General features: G+C 33.6%; 3 protein-coding genes across 4 annotated transcripts; all 3 read right to left on the bottom strand.

Moving 5' to 3' along the window:
- Window positions 1–484: 484 nt before the first annotated feature.
- LOC110730169 (transcription factor bHLH71-like) lies at window positions 485–4,817 on the bottom strand. The gene is made up of 3 exons (XM_021909947.1): window positions 3,848–4,817; window positions 2,673–3,104; window positions 485–2,139 (listed from the first exon to the last, which is right to left on the bottom strand). Exons 1-3 carry the CDS (start codon window positions 4,253–4,255, stop codon window positions 2,032–2,034), a joined length of 948 nt encoding a protein of 315 aa, XP_021765639.1. The 5' UTR covers window positions 4,256–4,817; the 3' UTR covers window positions 485–2,031.
- An 84-nt stretch (window positions 4,818–4,901) lies between these two features.
- LOC110730168 (uncharacterized protein At4g17910) lies at window positions 4,902–16,048 on the bottom strand. Of its 2 annotated transcripts, none has more exons than XM_021909945.1 (16): window positions 15,737–16,048; window positions 15,578–15,641; window positions 15,423–15,468; window positions 14,894–15,027; window positions 11,898–11,971; window positions 11,723–11,804; window positions 11,528–11,617; window positions 10,931–11,004; window positions 10,708–10,795; window positions 10,333–10,459; window positions 8,917–9,021; window positions 8,489–8,618; window positions 8,359–8,410; window positions 8,220–8,264; window positions 6,456–6,579; window positions 4,902–6,348 (listed from the first exon to the last, which is right to left on the bottom strand). In XM_021909945.1, exons 1-16 carry the CDS (start codon window positions 15,790–15,792, stop codon window positions 6,131–6,133), a joined length of 1,509 nt encoding a protein of 502 aa, XP_021765637.1. In that variant the 5' UTR covers window positions 15,793–16,048; the 3' UTR covers window positions 4,902–6,130. The 2 variants fall into 2 exon arrangements, with proteins under 2 accessions (XP_021765637.1, XP_021765638.1); XM_021909946.1 differs by having other exon boundaries at window positions 4,904–6,348; window positions 6,481–6,579; window positions 15,737–16,044.
- A 1,503-nt stretch (window positions 16,049–17,551) lies between these two features.
- On the bottom strand, window positions 17,552–18,863 carry LOC110730024 (RING-H2 finger protein ATL29-like). The gene has a single exon (XM_021909804.1). It carries the CDS (start codon window positions 18,446–18,448, stop codon window positions 17,552–17,554), a length of 897 nt encoding a protein of 298 aa, XP_021765496.1. The 5' UTR covers window positions 18,449–18,863.
- Window positions 18,864–19,707: the final 844 nt, after the last annotated feature.

The following is a 19,707-nucleotide window of genomic DNA, read 5'->3' as shown; positions in this document are numbered from 1 at the left end:
ATGTCTTTTTCAAGTCGAACCTTAAATAGCCTTGTTACGATGTGTTGTACGTGTACTTCTTTGACACTCTGATCCCTAAGGTAGTTGTCACTCTCCGTGTGCCAATCTAGTAATCTTCATATTGAGTCAAGCTTCAACAACACCAATGTACCATCAGCTAGCCTGCTAGTTAACACCCAATAGAGAAGCTACTACACTTGCTAAGTCGATATATAAGGTGTTGTAAACCCTAGCTAAAGTTTGTGATGACAAGCTTCATTTCTTCCTTTTAGTGTTAGTGTCTTGGCTTGTCAGCGTTTGGGCCAAAGCAAGGCATGGCAATACAAGACAAGGCAATGCAAGGTTAAGTATCTCAAGGCATCTTAAAACATGATAATGAAAGGTGGGTCAAAAGGCATGAATGAGAGTAGACCTCTAGATGCCCTTAAGGAATCCTTGGAAGCACCTCATGCATAATCAATAAAGGTCCAAAAATGCTATATGGGAATCCAAATAAGAAGGCTATTGTACTCTAATAAAACCAGACTAATTTCAGCGGTTACAACACCAATGTTGAAAATTCTCGAGATTGTAGGGGATGCATCCTAGGGTCATATAAAGTTATTTGGAACCACATACAACCATTACTCTGTCACGTAAAGTCTCGAAATTGCCTTGATCTAATTAATGAAAAGAGGCATACACTTACGTATAAAACTAAAATTACAATTTAAAGTTAAATAGATTAGAAGATTCCATTCATTTAAATGGCCTTCAGAGATGTGGAGGGGTCCATAGGAAGCACTCGTCCTTTATCCTTTACAAGACTGAAAAAAGAGAAAAAGTGTAAAAAACTGAACTCATATAATATTGTTTAGAACTGTATATAATCACTAATTAGTCATATAAATTCCCGTGTTGAGTTGAGTTGAGTTGATTAAGGGAAACATGTACATAAATGGCTAAATTGACGATTTAAAGGCAAGATGGATAGTTCTAACTATTCAAATGGCCTCCCGAGGTATCATTGGGTCAATGAGAAGCACCCCAACCTTTTTTATATATTGGGTCCGAAAAAGTAAAAAAATTGCTAAAAAAAAATGAAGGTTATAATATATGTTTTCGGACCAATTTTGAGGGTTTTTTTTTTTTTTTTTTCCTCTCTCAAAATTTAAAGGAATGCATAGTTTGTCCCTTAAGGTTATACGAAATATAAGTTAGTTTCCAACCTAAGAAGCATAACAAAATGTGTATAAAGCCCTAAAAATGAGTACAATCAATATTGACTTTGGTTTGATTATTTACACACTAGAATGAATGAATGGCATAGAAATATAGAATCCTTTTTATCTCAAGATGGAAAATTATCTTCCCTTCAAAAAAAAAAAAAAAGGAAAATTATCTTTAAGGCCATACCCTCACGGGGAAGGAGTATAGGCTATAGCAGTGCATAATATTACACATGAAAGATGAAACTGAATTTTAGCATCTAACATCAATGATCTTGGATATATGGGCCGAGGAAATATTATCATTGATCAGTTGGGCCATTTACGACCGAAGCCCAATGAGTAACGAGTTAAGATTCAAGAAGTTGACCCAATTGTGATACTTTGAGCCTCTAGGATAAAGATTATATTGTCAATCTTCATTACAGTGTTCATGTTTGTAAGCAAACTACATAGTAAATAGTACAAACTTGAATAAATAATAACACAATCCAAGCACTACTGTGAATTTCATGATCAATCTAATTGTGAACCCTGAAAACCTTTCAACAACAAAGATAATTTGCTTGGAAGCCTATTTAGATTATTAAGAAACAAGCAAGGATATTGTAGTGTTACCTAATTCACTATTCACCCTCGTGAACCACTATATAGAGCGTGTGAATTGGTACGTGGTGCATATGTACCATGGTACACTTTGGGATACATTTAACAAAACTAAGCCACAAATTACGGTCCCATACCGTTTTTACGTGCCCGTGACATGGGTAACAATGAAATATCACAAAGAGGTACTTAAATGAAAATCTAAAAGCTAAAGGAGCTAATATGCTAGGAATGAAGGAGCAACATCTTGCTCAATTATTCTAAGCATGTGATGAACTCCCTCTGCAATACTATCTACAGAATTGAGCTGGCAACCCTCTTCCACCTGCAATGAGAATGTTCACTTTCATAAAGCTTAAAATGTTTTAACTTCCCCAATTGTGACAAAATAAAGGCATATCTGTTTATAGTAAATATAGCAAATATTGAAAACATGCTATTTCATTATGTGGTCTTGCATTAGCTAGCTAGGTAGTAATTTGATTTTTGCCAATAAATGAAGCTAAATTTGTACAATGATCAATTATTTTCATAATGGCGATCTTGTGTCTTACTTCCACTAGTACACTCTTAAATTAAAAAGTTGTACTTGAGGTATACAACTACAGGTGGCAAATAGGTCGTTCAAATTAGCATTGTTTTGCGTTATTCTTGTTCAAATTATTTTCAATAATATGTATACAATATTAGTTTTCAAAAATCATCAAATTTAGGTTAGCTAGGTCAATTTTACTCATAGTCAAAATCGAGTAATCTAGCTTTGTATACAATACTGATGATTATACACAGGTCTGTTTTGCCAAGAAATGCATATAGAGAATGTAACAAAATGTAGTACAAGTGTACAAGTGTACATACCTTCGCGCTGATGGAATACAGGACTAAAGGTTCCAAGGTGGTGACACTAAGATGAAGGATGGTGAAACGAAATGTATGGAAGCCAGAGACCAATTTTGATAATTGCCTTGGGTTTTTCTTCGAAAGGATTCTGATATTTGCATGGGTTTCGATCAAGGTGACCTCAACTTCGGCTGCTGCAGCTTTGCTCTTTAAGGTATACTTGTTACCAAGTTGAGAGAAAGAGTGATCAGAATCAGAGAAAAATTCTGGTAATGGAGTTAGCAATGTGCTGTTATTGTGTGTGGTGGTGGGAGTACTGTGACCGGTTTCTGATCTCGTAATTTCTGCTTGCTGTAGCATGATCATTTTCTGAACTTCGAGGGAATGCACAAGATGCTCAAGCTCCTTCACAAATTCTATGGCACCACCAACAATTGAAGCCTGGTCACCCTGCAGAAATACCAAACATTTGTGTATAATTTCAAAGAAAACAGAGCTTAGAAAATAATGTTAGGCTAATTCTTATGAAGTCTTAACCTAAACTTGCCAAACATACAACACAAAAGAGTTTACAATCAAATCTGAGGGGGAAAAAAAGCTTCATCAACCCAGAAATAGGCCACATTCATTCAAAGTTCGTCTCAAAATAATGTCACTTTCTAAATGTAGTTAATTCAAACACATGAACTTTATCATACAACTCTTAATGGTTGCATTAGTAAGGTAATGAACAAAAGCTCGCTTTGAATTGTGAAGTGTTATCATGGTGTTGTAGCTTTATTCGTAAAATTATCCCCTTAAAAAGCCCATATGAAATCGACCTATTACTTAGGGACGGAAAAAAAGAGAAATAATTGACATCCAAAAGAGTAAAAACTAGTACGAAAGAACCAAAAGTAGTATGAAATATACGTTTCTTATGCAACACTGATACAATAAGAGGTGATCAGCACTATCACAGATTAAAATGATCACATTTCTTATGTAACAAACTAACAATGATAGATAGGACAGATAAGAGATCAGCACACTAATATAATGTTGATGGCTTCTATTACACTGCATAATCAAAGTTATTGTGCATGATTTTTCATCATTCATATAAAAACAAACACCGTTTTAAACAAGAAACTTACTAGCTCAAGATTAATGAAACAGTGAGCATCAAAATTGAAAAATACTTAAATACTTACCCTTTGAGCATAAGATTCAGGCATGAGGGATCGTAGAACAGCAAGGTGCTCATTCATCTGCTTACGACGATTCCTCTCGACAGTAATATGAGTCATCCTCTGTGTCTCAGCTTCTTCCTTGTTCTTGCAAACTTTTGGCTTTCTCCTCCTCTTCTTCTTTCCTTGCACCCCCAAATTCACCCTCCGGCTGTCTGTTCTATGACTCGGACATCCAGACGTACCACCGAGGACTTTAGGCTGTTCCACAACGACAACATCTTCCATAATGCCAAAATTACTTCCATATATAGGAGCATTCAGAGTTTCATATACCATGAAGTTAAAGATATCATTGCAGTTAGGCATTGCTTCTAATGCCATCTTCTCTTCCTCCCTCGCTCTAACACTTAATACGTCGATTATATGCATATAACTAGCCTAACAAAGAAACTTCATCAAAGAAATAGAAAAGTCTGAGACTCATTACTCTTATACTCCAATCAAGCTTAAGATAGAGAGGGAATGCTAAAACCCAAAATTAAAAAATTACGTTAAACTACGAAAAGCAAAGCACGTGAGAGGGCAACCTGTTTCAGGAAAACACACTGAGTCTCTGAAGAAGTATCAACGGTAGTGACTTAGAGATGAGCAGTGTTAGTTTTGTTTTCCCAAATTCAAAAGGATGCTACCCAAGAAACTGCCATGGTTTTGCTGCTAGGGAAGGTGAAAAAGGGGGCCCAACAAAATTGCATGAAAATGAGTATAGTTACAAATATTACAAGCTGTTCAAAAGCTACACTTCATATATTCACTCTAGGGCCCCTGAGAGAGGTCCTCAATTTGTCAGGTTAACCCATTGATTAGTGGACACCTAAATCAACTTATTTGTCACTCGCATGTCATAATCACTTCTTTTTAACACATTACATTTAACTATTTTTTGGATATATAACATGAGTTAATTGTCTAGAATCAATGTTTTTATGATTTAACTTTATTATTAAGTACAAAGACTAGTACAATATTAGTTTCTGTGATGCCAACTCTACCTTGTTATGTTAAGTTAGCCTATAAGTGTTCCATTTCATGGTCAGGCGATTCGCAGGTCGTATGAGGAACCAGAGTAATAGTGTAACACAAGATTCCAGGGTTTTACAACAAACAATAAAGGATTTATTGCAAAGTGATACTTCGCTACTTTGGTCTAAGTTGGCAAAAGATCAGAAATAATTCCGCCGTCCTTAAATAATAGATCACTCCCTAAATTTTGCTACATTTTAAACTACTATGGCAAAAGATCAGAAATAATTCCGCCGTCCTTAAATAATAGATCACTCCCCAAATTTTGCTGCATTTTAAACTACTATGGGAAAAGTTAGTACATATGACGACACAGTTACACACGAATTATTCATGAAATCAGCAAACTAGAATCAAATAGTGTAAACCATAAAGTGTTCAACAAATAAGAGCAAGTTTAACCAAAAAACGGAATTCGACCATTATATGATGAAATTACTACGGAGTACATTATATGGTCCCGAATTGAAACCGGGGTGAAAACAACATTAGTCATCCACAACACCCAAAACCCCTCAAAGAGGAGGTTTTATTGAATTGAAAAGGAGGAAAAACTGTTTTCCTAATCAGGTGAAGAGGACGGGAGGTGGACCTGGGTCATGGTCCAAGCTGCCAGAGTTCACATCAGAGGGATCCATGTGAAATCTTACCCATGAAAAAAGTACACATTATAATCATTAACATGTAATGTAACAAAATATGAACAAATTATAAAGTTTTTCTGCTGTTTTATATCATAATAATACATCGAATAGCGACATTTTGGTATCTATAATACAATCCCTAGACAAATAATCTCTTCTCTATTCCTGTCATTATGCCAGCTGATAGAAAGGCATATCAGAAAGCTCACCTTTGCATGAGGAGAAACAAAATTACAAAAAAAAAAAAAACATCTTCACATTAATATGACCTGTAATATTATGATCATGCTATTTTGATATATTGTAGAGACAAATGTCCTCAAAGAAAACAATGAAGCAGATGCATGTGGCTGATACTGAAAGCGCCCCCGGACCAACAAATCAGAAAATGAAATGTAATTTGGATAAAACCTATGAATTTGTATCTATCTGTACTGAATAAAGAACAGATACAGTTCAGAAAGAAAGCATCAGGATTAGAAGAAAATATAAAGCTTTGGGAACTGATGAAGTGCAATCTGTTTAAATTACTGTTTAAACGATGAGCTGTTCAAGCAAATGTTTCTTACACAATACACGTTCAAGGTAATGGTAGAGAAAACACAAACAAAATTGGCATTGGTATAACGCTGAAATGACCCATCACTACCAAAACTTCAACCGAAAACCATAAAAACTCGCAAGTCCAGTGAAGAAACTCAGAACAAATGCATATAGCACTAAAATAACCAAGGCTTGATTTGAAGAAGCAAACAGAGTATCGATAGATAAGTTTACCAGTCCTGTTAGTAAATTTGCCTGCACAAAGGGGAAATTAAATAGAGAGAGAATCAACTCAAAGTGCACAAATTAAGAGATCAATAATAAGGGAAGATAGAAAATAACTTAATTATTATAACAAGTACCAGAAAATATATAAAGCTCATTTACCAAAAGGAAGGATGCCAATAAATTTTGGTCAAAAGCTCCTTCAAGTGCCGTGAAGTTACTCCCAGGAGTGAACTCAGAAAGCATAAAAATTGCCAGAACCTATCAATTTTAGCAATTATTAATGTTAAATAATCAAGACACTGTTATATGGAGGATTAGAGGCTACCAAAATAATGTACTTGTTTTAGTAGTATTACATATTAGACATGAAAGGGTCATAAGCCGCATAAGTCATGACTGTAATTTTACTTAACCTTATGCATTATAAATTATTATTCCTTTCACACAAGTAGCATCCATTTTAGTAAATATGCACTTGTGTACCCTTGTACTTCAACAAAATTACAATCCAAAGGCACCTCACCAGCATACTATAGATCAAATAAATAAAAAGCAAATGACCATTTAGTCCACATAGATTGACATTAAAAGTTAAAAGATATACCCACTTGACATTACCCCAATGCCTATAAAGATTATTGAAGTTAAAAATCTTTGCACCATGACCCAAGCCTGAGCTATACAACAGTATTTATCACAGTTAAGTGATTAAAGTAAACAACATACTAGTATTACTATTTAATTTGGCCATGATTTTGTATCATGAAGCATAAAATCCTAAATCTTAACTTCCAGCAGCAATTACACCGTAGAACTGATGGCCCAGAGTTACTTCTCTGTTTCTGCACAGAAAAGTACTAAGCCAATATACGAGGAAATAAATAGGTGCTAGATACACCTTGAAAGAGGGAGTTCACTACTAAAAGGCATGGTCCCTATTTCCAGGGAATGAGAAGATTGTGACAAAATACCAGGTTGTTTACTTAAGTTTAAGCAAAGCAGAGGAGAACATAAGAGGCAGTGAAGGTGCATTCTGTATAGTGATTTTTGGAAGATGGGTATGCCCTTTCAAGATCTAATCATGTTGCTTCTTGAGCACAACAAGAGATAAGGGCTTAGATGTATGCTATAGAACCAGAAAAGCATCTCATAAATTTCAACAGGAATGCTAAAGTTTTCAGTAATACGTAGCAGTAGCTAAAAAACATTCTACTAAAAAAAAAAAAAAAAAAAAAAGCTAAAAAACAAGATTGAAAGTGTAAGCCGGCAATGGTTTATCCACAAGGACCGCAATAAATCAAGCTCAACTACCCTAATTATCAGTCACAGTCACTGAATAGATGGCACAGTTGGAGCCAGGGATACAAGCTGCAGTAGTTACCATTAACAGAAGGCTTTTCACCGTAGTTTCTGGCAAGTTGCAACCATAAACAACAGATGTGTAGTATATCTTTTGGTATAAGTGGAAAGCCGAAAGCCAAATGTCCAGGCCAATAATCTATTTCAATAATAAGCCTGGGCCTAAAAAAGAGCAATTACATTTCAGAATAGGGGTCGTTCCAGAGTTCCAGTTGGTAGAACGAGAAACTCCATAACCCAATGTCATAGGTTCAAATCCTACAAAGTGTGATTCATATATAATAAGAAATGGAAACTCTTACTGCTCAAGCTGGTTAATTTCCACGATTGAAAGTAGTGATTTAGAACTTGAATTATAAAATCAGGATTTGATAGAACATTCTAGATAAACTCTCAACCAACCACACTACGAGTCGTATACTGTAAAGATAAATATTATATACAATACCACAGTTTACAAGCAACACAGATCTTTCTGTAACAAATCAATCAAATTAGCTGATTAAAGAAAATAGAGGGCAGCAAGGAAAATGGAATACCTCAAAATTTACAGCCAACACAAGCATCACATAAGCCATGTTGCACTGAAAAATATAATAAGAAATTTAATTTAAGTCAGAATAATTAAATAGTAAGCTAAGATATTATAATATTAACTCAACATCATAGTAGCAATACCATTCTCCGTGAGACTTGTTCTACATGCAGGTTTAAAACGAGAGTCAACAGCCTACATTGGCGAGAAATGATTAGCAGCAGAAAAACCACCGAATGACTACTAAATCTAAGTAGGGACAAAGAAATCTACCAGAGTAAAACAGAAACAGCACAGACTCTGTATCTTGTCAGCTGATCTCTATGTGAAGAAGCAGAATTATTGTTCTTAAAGAAGAGTTGATAGCCCAGCTGAACACCAATCAGATACATACCCAGATATCCTAAGAATGAGAGACCATTAACATCAGACATCTACACACTCTAAAGTACATAGAATTTTAATTTTTATGTAAAAATAGATTTAGCTTCAAAACAATTTAGAAAATAAGTAACAACATATGATGATACACAAATATCTGATAGAGAGCTTTCTTTCCAAACCCACTTTTAGCTTTTTTCTAAAAATTTCCTTCCATACAAGACATTGCCAATAGGCAAAAGTTTACAAAAAAAAAAAAAAAAAAGACGGGGGGGGGGGGGGGGGGGGGGGGGGAAGGGGATGTGCTTAAAGGCCCTTACCAAATATACTAAAAATGCCTTCTTTGTTTTGGCTTATAATGTCCAATCCTCTAACATCCGACAGAAGATAAGTGTTTAACCCCTGCACCAAAAAAATTTGATACCCTGAAAAACTGATGAGTCAATTTAATCAACAGGGAAGACAATACATAATTGTCATTAGAATGACAACGGCAAAAACAAATAAGAAAGGGAAATTTAAATATGATAACCCTGAGAATCTGAGATTGACAAAGTTCTTGTAGTAAATTTACTACATAGTCACTGCTCATAACAGTCCTACGATTTTATGAATTCACATCATACCCCACTGACCCAACATTTAAAGGAAACCAAAGTTTCCAATTGTATAACTTTCAGTTGTCATCACAGTAACTTTTTATCCAACATAACCACATGCTAATCTTTATTCTTATCAGCACTCTGACTTGACATTGTATTTTTTTTCCCCAATCCCTGGAAAATTTCACATTGTTATTCATTTTCAGTTTATGGCTTTAGTTTTTTCCAAAATGTAATTTCTGTGATGCAGCAGGAAAAAATAGTTTTAAGGTCTTGTATTTTTTATTTTCATTCAAACACAACTTGGTGCGAAAGAAGAATATGTATCACAAATAGGAGGGAAATACCAATTTTTAAGTATACATCAAATTTATCATTAGATTCTCCTACAAAGTAACTTTTCATGTAATTGTGCATTGTAATTATAGATATTGACTCCCTCCATTTCTAAAAGTTCTTCCATTCAAATGTACACATTTGTCAATACACATCTTTGATCATTGGAATCTCTAATTACGAATTTCAAAAATTATACAAATTAGATATTCTTTAAGCACTCATTGATATAAATCAAACAAGACCCCACATGACTATTTTGTCTTATATACCAGTAATAGGAAATAATTTTGAAGATTCTTTCAAACTGTGAATAGTTGCAAAATTCTAAATAGGAAGAACTTTAAGAGACAGATTAGTTTTTGTAAGAGATTATTATAGATAATTTACAACCTTTTATAGTGCAGTGCAACAGTTAAAGAGTTCATAGGATTGAAAGAGGTCTCATGAATTTATTGATTTTTCTGATTAGTCAGTGGAAAAATAAATTTTGAAAAATATCACCAAATTTGTCATATATTTGAAAACATATAACTATGTCTAGCAAGAGATTTTCTACAGCATCATAGAAATTAAGATTAGGGCATGAATGTCGTTCTGCCTCAGATTATTAAGAGCTACAAAGTATACACCCAGTTTACAAAACTAATGTTATTGTGGCCGAAGGAAGATGGAATGATGTGAATCTTAACAAGACTCAAGCCTACCGTGTGCACGAAGGCCATGAACTATGGGACACACTATTACTTAAATTATGAAAACCTTTATCATGTAGATATTCACACAAGGAAAACATACCTATAAGGATGAACAGACCTAGAACCCCACAATATTGTGGATGAACATTGATTGCCGATGTCAGAAGTGAGATTGCAGCAAGAGTGAAAAAGAAATTCCAGTGCACACCATATTCTCCCACATGGACCTAAGATGACAAAATGACAGATAGATGTTACAAGAATGTCTTCAACTAAAAAAACAATGCAATGCATATTCATGGACAGGGCCACACTGTCAGGACTTCTTATACATCCGCAGAGAGTAGTCAGAGACTCTCAATCAGAGGTTACTAACAATAAATTGCTACTAATTATCTTTTAATTGAAATTTAGGGTTGTCAAATGGGAAATTTAAACCATAACAATGTAAGACAAAAGTCTTATTAATCCTCACCTGATAATCCACTCCTGAAGTTGAAACGAGACGAGCAAAACCCAACAAGATCAGTGGACATGTAGACTGAAGGGCAATCTTCCATCCTCTGAGGTCACATAAGAATCAGCAGAAATAAAATCCAAATAATTACAATATAAAAATTGTTTTAGAAATAACAAATACAAAGTAAACATAATGGACGCCACATATGTTAAGCTTAACAACAGCTAAACAGACTCACCCTGAAAACACATTACGAGCGTGCCGTGAAACCAAGGCATTAGCCACCACAAATGATCCCACTCCCAGATCCATCTGATACAATCATATTAATTGGGATAAGTTACAAAGGACTTTAAATTTCTATACATATTTTTTTTTAAGCATAAGGTTGACTGGACAGCAAGAAACAGTGTATAAAACTATAATATTTGAAGTATCTCACAAAAAAAAAAAGCCAAAGGTACTCCCTCTGTTTCACAATGCACTGTTCTAAAACAAATAAGAGAGGCTATCAAGACAACAAGGAGTATAAATTACTAAGTGACAAGGACAACACAGAAAGGCCTGGATTACAAAAGGCATTTCATTTATTTTCTTATTCAACATATAAATACCACATCCTATCACTAATCTTGAATTTAAAGTTCTTCCATGGTATTTGCGGGCTGCAATTAGCAGAAAATCCAAAAGACCTTTCCCATGATGGTCATCCCCACTTAGGAACCAAAACAGCCCAAACAGGTATTCTGAAAGAGGGATATTTTAATGACCATGGCTTTTCAATCTGAATTTTACTAAAAGGTAGAAAAGATACATGAATCTACAACATTCTTACCCAACTGGTTCCATAGGTCTCTGTCTTTGCGTATTTTCGAGGAAATATTTTGAAGTCAACAGCAAGTATACATGTACATGTAATTATCATCTGCAGTAATCATCCTTGTGAGACAAAAGGGACCTTATGAGAACATAATCATACAGTTATAGTGCTACATCAAATAATTACACTTAAACAAGGTAAATCTTTTACCATGGCAACTCTGAACGATGATATACTTTTCCTTACAGTATCACAAGGTTCGTGACTTCCAGGAGAAGATGATGTACTATATCTGCCCATATGCACACAGAAAATTAAAGGTCATTAATCACCAAATTCATGTTGTACCAATAATTTTTGTAACTTTGCATGACATAAGAACTACCTTTTGACTAGCATTAAAAATAGAAGAAATAACGTCAGCAGTAGCGCTAGTTTATGTATCCATTCTGACAAAACCTGGAACCAAAACAAATCTTTTGTCAAGTTGACTAATCCTTCTATCACTGAACTATTATACAATAATGTGTACAATCACTAAACATATATCAAAGCATATAAATGCAAGCTTCCAACCATTTCAAAATGACACAATATACAAGTGATACAGCCCCATTCAGAATCCAATTGCCGCAAGAAATCCCAGAGATGGGAATTTGATGCATTCTATCCCATTCTTTTGTATTGTTTCAAAGATTTCACAATGCTAGGCGCAAATGAAACTCATTTCCAAACTAAAAACCAAACAGCCTAGACTTAAGCAAAATAATGGACATGGACATGGACTTGTGAGCAATTAAGTAGAGGAACTCAGTAGCACACAGATGATTCTTGCACTGCAATTCCCTAGCATTAACATTAAAGGCTAAATACATCACCTACCCTCTATATGATTTTCCATTTCTGCACTTTGTACAATAAATTTTTTATTATAGAGGTCTATTGCAATATTTATTTCAATTTACAAAGTACATCTACATTTTGACTTCAACAGTTAAGGGGTCCATGATATGCTAGTTCTTCACTTCTTGAAGACGAAGCAAGAGTAGAGAGCAGGACTAGTGCAGGATAGACTTTCTATAATGCAAATTTAACTGTTCTCCGATATTACTTTCACAGTGAAGTTTTGAAAACATTATGTATAACATATAGCATACATAATATAGGACTCTATAGTAAAGTAGTGTTGTTAACAATATATATATATATATATATATATATATATATATATATATATATTCCTCAACAAATGATTGTATGCATGAGACATGATACTTGCATAATTTATTCATATACAATAAAGTACAATACTTTTTTATTTATTTTCGTAAAATATACTTCCTCAATTTCATAAAAATTGCAACACTTCGTCCAAAAATCTCTCACACTTTTAGTCAAAGTGTTGCAATTTTTCTGTAACGAAGGAAATAATAATTATTTATGTATTTTATTACTGAAAAGGGAGAAAATTCAGGAAAATAAAAATAATAATAATAATAAAGCATGACAATTTCCATTAATAATAATGAATATTCTATTCTTGTTGATAAAGATGAGATGAAGTTTCACTCCATTATTAGGTTATGGATACTTTTCCATCTTGCATTAAAAAGGGTTTGATTCATTTATTCCATTATGAATGAACAAATGAAAACAATCAAACCAAATTGAACATTGAATGATGCTGAGTAACAAACACAGCACCAATATATTATCATAGTATAATAGTATGATATAAACAACAGCATGATAAAAAGTTGCAGTAACTAGTAAGTAATGAATTTAGGAATTATCAACAACACCAATGGAGATGAAGGATTCCCAACGCCTAAATAGGAACCTAAGATGCCAAGTTGGTGACTATTGAAAACATCTCTTGCAACTCTTCACTACCAATACAACCTAATTACGAAATAACCACATAGCTTAACCAAACACAATCTCAAGACTAAGACTTTATAGTCCAATTGAATGGCTTGTTATGGTTCCAAACTAACTTATATGACCCTGGATGACACCACAAGCATTCACTTCACTTTTAGAAAAAAATTCCGAAATAGGCCCAAAAGCGTGAATTATAACCTTTAATTTCAAACAACTTTTGACCTTTTCGGACCCGTAAAGGAAAAAAGTTGAGGGGCTTTCCATGAACCCCATGACACCCTGGGAGGCCATTTTCCGTGGTTGAAACCATCCACTTTGCCTTTACTCCGTCAGTTTAGCCACTTTTAACTTACGCCTTCTTTATTAACAAAAGGCCACAGCAAGACTTTGTATGACCGACTGGTCATATATGGTTCCAAACAACATTATATGACCCCAAGATGTATCCCCTGCAATTCCAAGAGTTTTTGACAGCATGTCTCAAAACCTCCAAAATCAGTTCAATTTCGTGTATTAACCTTCAATTTTGGACAATTTTATATTGTTTTGGACCGGAAAGAAAAGAGGGAGCTTCCCATGAAACCACAAAAGGCCATTTGGGTGGTTGGGACCGTCCACATTGCCTTAATCATCAAGCTATCCGTTTACAAATATGCATCCCCTCGTTAACACTCTGCCACGGGTCATTATATGACTAACCAAGTAACCAGTGCCCATGTATGGTTTCAAAACATTATATGATCCAAAGATTCATTCTCTGTAATCCCAAAAAAATTTGACACCGGGTCTTGAAACCTTTGAAAGTCGTCTGATTCGTGTATTATAAATTCTCACCTCACAACCTTTCACGTTAATCTGCCAATATAAAGGTACCAGCAAGATCAAAGAACAAGACTAAGAATGTGTGACATTTTGGTCTTGATCAAGTTTCAAGCATACACTCTCGAACCATAAATGAATAATTTAATAGATTCTAATAGATGAGCAAAGGGTTAAAAAGTTCAGATTAGATAAGATAAGAGTTAATAAGTTCCAATAAGGTTTATTAACACCTTATATGTGGTCCAATAAAGGTTGAAAATTTCAAATAAGTTTAGATAAGTTCAAATAAGATAAGTGTGGGATTAATAAGATAAGTGAATTTTTTTGTGATGAAAATACTACTTAAAATCGAATTGATGGTGTGCGGAAAAAAAATTATAGATTTATTAACATAACAGAGATGTTTACCATGCACTGGATTGGAACTAGAAGAATGCTAAGTCTCTAACAATGAGAGCAGACCAATCAGCTACTAAATAAGAATGGGATCTTATGCAAGAGTGCAAGATTTTTAAAATTTTGGAAAGGAAGAACATGACTTGAACACTGATAAAAATTTTAGATCAATAATATTGAACCAGACAAGGAATTCTATATGTGAAGTCATCAACTCATCATAATTCTTTCCTTGGGCATTTTATATAATACTCCCGCACTATACATGGATCAACTTACAGTGTGAATTAAAAGTATAGGAACAACAATGAAGAGAAAATCCACAGCCATTGACACCATGTAGGCATTGAAATACTTTGCAGTAGCTGAATCACCATCATCTTTCTTTGATGACCTCTGCGATTTAATGGAGCCTGAAAAAAGAAAAAAGAAATATAGCATATAGATTGCGTTGTATACTTTGGAGCAAACATCATCAATAAGCCAATACCTATAAACAGGCAAGTAAAGGGATTCGGTTTTATGAAGTTCTTCCCTTGCAATGTCCCACAGATCTTTATTCAATGAGCTTACCACAAGCATGGAATTAACTTCAACCATCTTCTCACAATCTCAACTATCATTTCACACTCCATCTATATCATATCAAAAATATTCCAGAAACAGTATACACAGAAACCCTAATTGTTCTATTCATTGACATAACAATCATCCTACTTATTGCACAATAGAATTCATATATTTTAAATAGAAATTACTTGTAATCATAGCTAATTTTAACAGCTGCTGTATCACTAAAATAACATACCAGAAACGTAGTTAAATCCAATTGCACGCCGAAGAAGCACAATAATCTGAGAATTAGTCAAAAAAAATTGCAACGAATTCAATTAATTACTCCATACCAAAATTGAAATCGAACACTAAGAAATCAACGAAGCAGAAATATTGAAGAAAACTCACGGGAATCACGAATGAAATTGAGAAAATGTCGAGCAAAGATGATCCAGTTAAGTTGCTAACAAACCTAAATTTGATACAGCCACAAATTTACAAATCAATCAAATCAGATTATTCAGGGTTGAAATAAAAAGAGGAGAGAAAGTTGAAGAAATGGTTAACTGTTCTTTGAGATGCTTGTTATGGTTAAATGACATTGTCGAAGAGAAATCCTCCATTGATGATGTTGAAAGGAAATGCTACTGTTTTTCAAGTTCTGCACTTTTTTTTTGAAAGGAAATGCTGGAATGGGTTGTTAATATCGCATATTAACGAGTATTTTCTCGACGAGAAATTCCCATTTGAAAATGAAAAATGAGCATCAATTTAGTCATATATTGGAATGGGGAGGAAAGCTTTAGCCCCTTATTGTTTTATTTGAAAAAAACCATATGACAATATTTCTTCACGTTTGCTTCAAAAAAAAATATTTCTTCAAAAAAAACCATATGGTAATACGAATTTTTTTTCTTTTAACCCGTTATAAGTGTTTGGAAAATTTGTAAATTACCACCCAAAAAAGGGTCCTCTTTTGAAATTACCACCCATTAAAAACTTTATTTTAAATAATCACCCATTAAATTAAATAACATCTCAGATTACCACCTATTTTGATTTTCCGGTGTAATATCCGTTTGAGGGCCCCACACTATTTACTTCCCTCCTTTTTTTTTTCTTCTTTTCTTCGACCTGTTCCATTAAACACAAAATACAACATCTCTCTTCCAACTTCCCTTTATACATATACTGAAATATGGGATACTCAAGGTCAATTGATCCTTCAATTGGATCTTCCATGTCACGAAGTTGATCTTCGAAAGCTATGGCTGTATCCTGTAAGTTACTCTTGCCTACTTCATATTCAAGGTCAACAACAAAACTCAAATACTTAAATCTGAAAATGTACTTATTCTCCTCCAATTCTGCAAGACATAATCCAAAAAAACAGAAAAAAAAAAAAAACAAGCTTACAACTCCATGTAAGAATGAATCATTCAAATCTTTCTTTCAAAAAACACAACACATATGATACAATTATTCAACAAATTTGGACAACATCAACTCCAATTACCAGAAAAATAACAGAAACACCCAATTAATTACTTCCACGAAACCTAATTGCAAAATCCCCAAATTTAATTTACCCAGGAACCCTAATTTTTTAAGTTCAGAATTCTTACCTCAGATGCGAATTCAATTGGGTCTGAACTTGAGTGGATAACTTCGTCGCACAGTTAAGTTAAAATATGGGGAAATTAGGGGAAAAATTTGTGAATTTAAGTTGAAGAATATATAAACAAGAAAAATCGAGGAGGAACGCAGTCAATTAAGTCAAACTAGCCGTTAATAGCCGTTATGTGGGGCCCTCAAACGGATATTACACCGGAAAATTAAAATGGGTGGTAATCTGAGATGTTATTTAATTTAATGGGTGGTTATTTAAAATAAAGTTTTTAGTGGGTGGTAATTTCAAAAGAGGACCCTTTTTTGGGTGGTAATTTACAAATTTTCCTAAGTGTTTTTAATACTAGTAATTCATTTTGAATGTCGAACACTTATATATGTTGTTTGAAAAGGTTATATTTCAACCGTATTAGTATACTTAATACTTCGTTAAAGTATAACAATGAGAAATGCAGAGTACATATATGAGTACAATATACAATATTGTATGTAACTAAAAAAAAAACCAACTTTTTAAAAATGTAGTACTTTATATTTCTGTGTGACATATAGTGCTATTTTATGTAGCAAAACATGCAAATCTTCTACACAATTGATATAATTGATAATACAAATAGTCTAAACCTACATTCCTAAACTAATTAAGTAGCCAAAATTCAGAATTAGACCCAAAAAAATATAAATAGAATGATTCTTGTGATGAATCATGAAGAAAAGGAGGTAAATCGAATGGTGTAGAAAAAAAATAGATTGTTATACGTTGTTAGCTACTTGTGCGAAATCAGAAATTTCTCCAAAAACTTGATGACTTCTTGGTGGTATGCTTGTACAATCTCCAATTGCAGTACAACTTAACGTGACAATATGCTGCTTGTTTGTGATGGTTTCTTTGATATGCTTTGGTAATCTTAACGTATATTTATAATCATCCTCTTTATTCCTATTCCTAAATATTGAATGTCCGGTAGAATGTGATCTTGGAAACTTTTCACTTATGAACGGAACTTCACCATTTCCCTTACCATCAAACAATATCCCTTCATCAATAGGCTCATTCTCCTCCTTAATCACAATGCTAATCGCGTCATCAGTATCTCTAGGGTCATTTCCATCGATGGTTTCATCTACATTATTGTTTCCGGTACTAGTTCTTGTACTCTCAATGTTGGGAAGCCTCTCGGGTGATTGCCTCGTGTCTAAGGCATCAAGGTTTCTCCGACAAACCGGACATGATTTATGAGACTTGAACCACAAATCGATACACTCTTGATGGAAGACATGGCAACAAGTCGTCAAGAGTCTAAGGACATCATTATCATCAAACTCGCACAAGCATATAGCACATTCAAGGCCGAACTTATCACGTCGATAATCTTTAACACTTGAATATGTAAATGCTGGAAATGAGTTTACAATGCTTAAGTCTAGGCCAGGAGGAGTAAGGCTAGTTGGATTAATAGGAGTTCCACTAGGAGTTTGCCTATTATTCAAAGAATTAACTATATTTTCAAGAAAACATCTACAAAAATATATAGAAAAGAAACCTACAAAAAACATGACTAATAGAAGTATGGTTAACACGAGTGTAACGGGTGGAGTAGGGTCTTGAGGAAATGGTGGTTCGGGAATAGGCGCATCCGACGTCGACATCGGCGTATTGATGATCAAAGGGTTTGATTATTGGCCGGAAATTTATTACTCCGGCCTCAACTTTTTGCATTTGAAATTTTGGTTTAGGAAATTAAACAACCATATTCTACCCCGATTGAATTTTTTATTTTTTTCTTCTTGTGTGAGACTATTTTGTGAGGGTTGTTTTGAGAAAAAAGAGGAGAACTTCAAGAGCAAATATGCATGAGATTAGTGCATGGGTTCCTTAAATAAAGGTTTGACATGTAATTGAAGTTGAAGTGTGTAAGAAGTATTACCTACCATTAGTGTTGAGCGAGTCCTTGTGAGAAGAACTAGGAAATTTGTTAAAGAGGTTTAATTTACAATACATGAATGAATGAATAATGACATTTTTATCAAGAGATTAGTGGTTAATAAAGAGTTTGGTGTAAGAGTTAAGTCTATCACTTGATATAATTTTATTTCCTCAAAGTTGTTACTAAAGTATTGCAAGCTATTTCTACTTATAGAATACACTTACTATATTTGATTTAGAAAAGGAAAAGGTAACCAACTATATATATGGGAAATGGGATTGGTACATAATTCCTCTAATATGGAAAAGTTCCTTACCTCCTTTAAATGTTATGTGCAACTTTAGAATATTTTATATCTCATCAATAATACCCCAAAGTTACACATAACATTTAAGGGGGTGTATAATTTCTCTTTAGAGGTTAAAGCTTTTATTTGATCATAAATTCTTAGTTGTATATTAAAAATACATAGTCAATCAAGCTAATGTCTTATGATTTTGTTTGAATTGTTTTAATATGATCAATTTTAATATGTTGTCCTTTAAAAATTTAGACAAATGCACACAATCAATGATATTGAAGGTCGAACTAGTGCACTAAGTTAGAAGAGTGAAAACCATAAAAGTCAAATGATTTATACGTAGTATATTTATTTTGAATCAGATGAGTTATATATTTAACTAAGGGTTCGTTTTGCATTGTTGTGGTTTTCTATTTTTGGTTTTTTGTTGTATAAAAATATATGATATATGTCACATAATGAATAAAAAATTATTTAAACTTATTAAAATCATAATAATTTTGAAAACTGACAACAAAAAAGTGGAAACACCTTTTCTTGTTTCCTGTTTTTGGTTTTTAGTTTTCAAAAAAACAGGAAACTAAAAACCAAAAATGATGCCATAACATTTAATTCTCCATTTTGACTTGACTTATTAGACGGAAGAAATTGTTGTTAATTGAGCATAATAACAAAGTAAT

Source organism: Chenopodium quinoa, unplaced genomic scaffold (genome assembly GCF_001683475.1).
Source record: "Chenopodium quinoa cultivar QQ74 unplaced genomic scaffold, ASM168347v1, whole genome shotgun sequence".
NCBI classification, from domain to species: Eukaryota; Viridiplantae; Streptophyta; class Magnoliopsida; order Caryophyllales; family Amaranthaceae; genus Chenopodium; species Chenopodium quinoa.
This window is presented reverse-complemented; position numbering and strand designations above follow the sequence as displayed.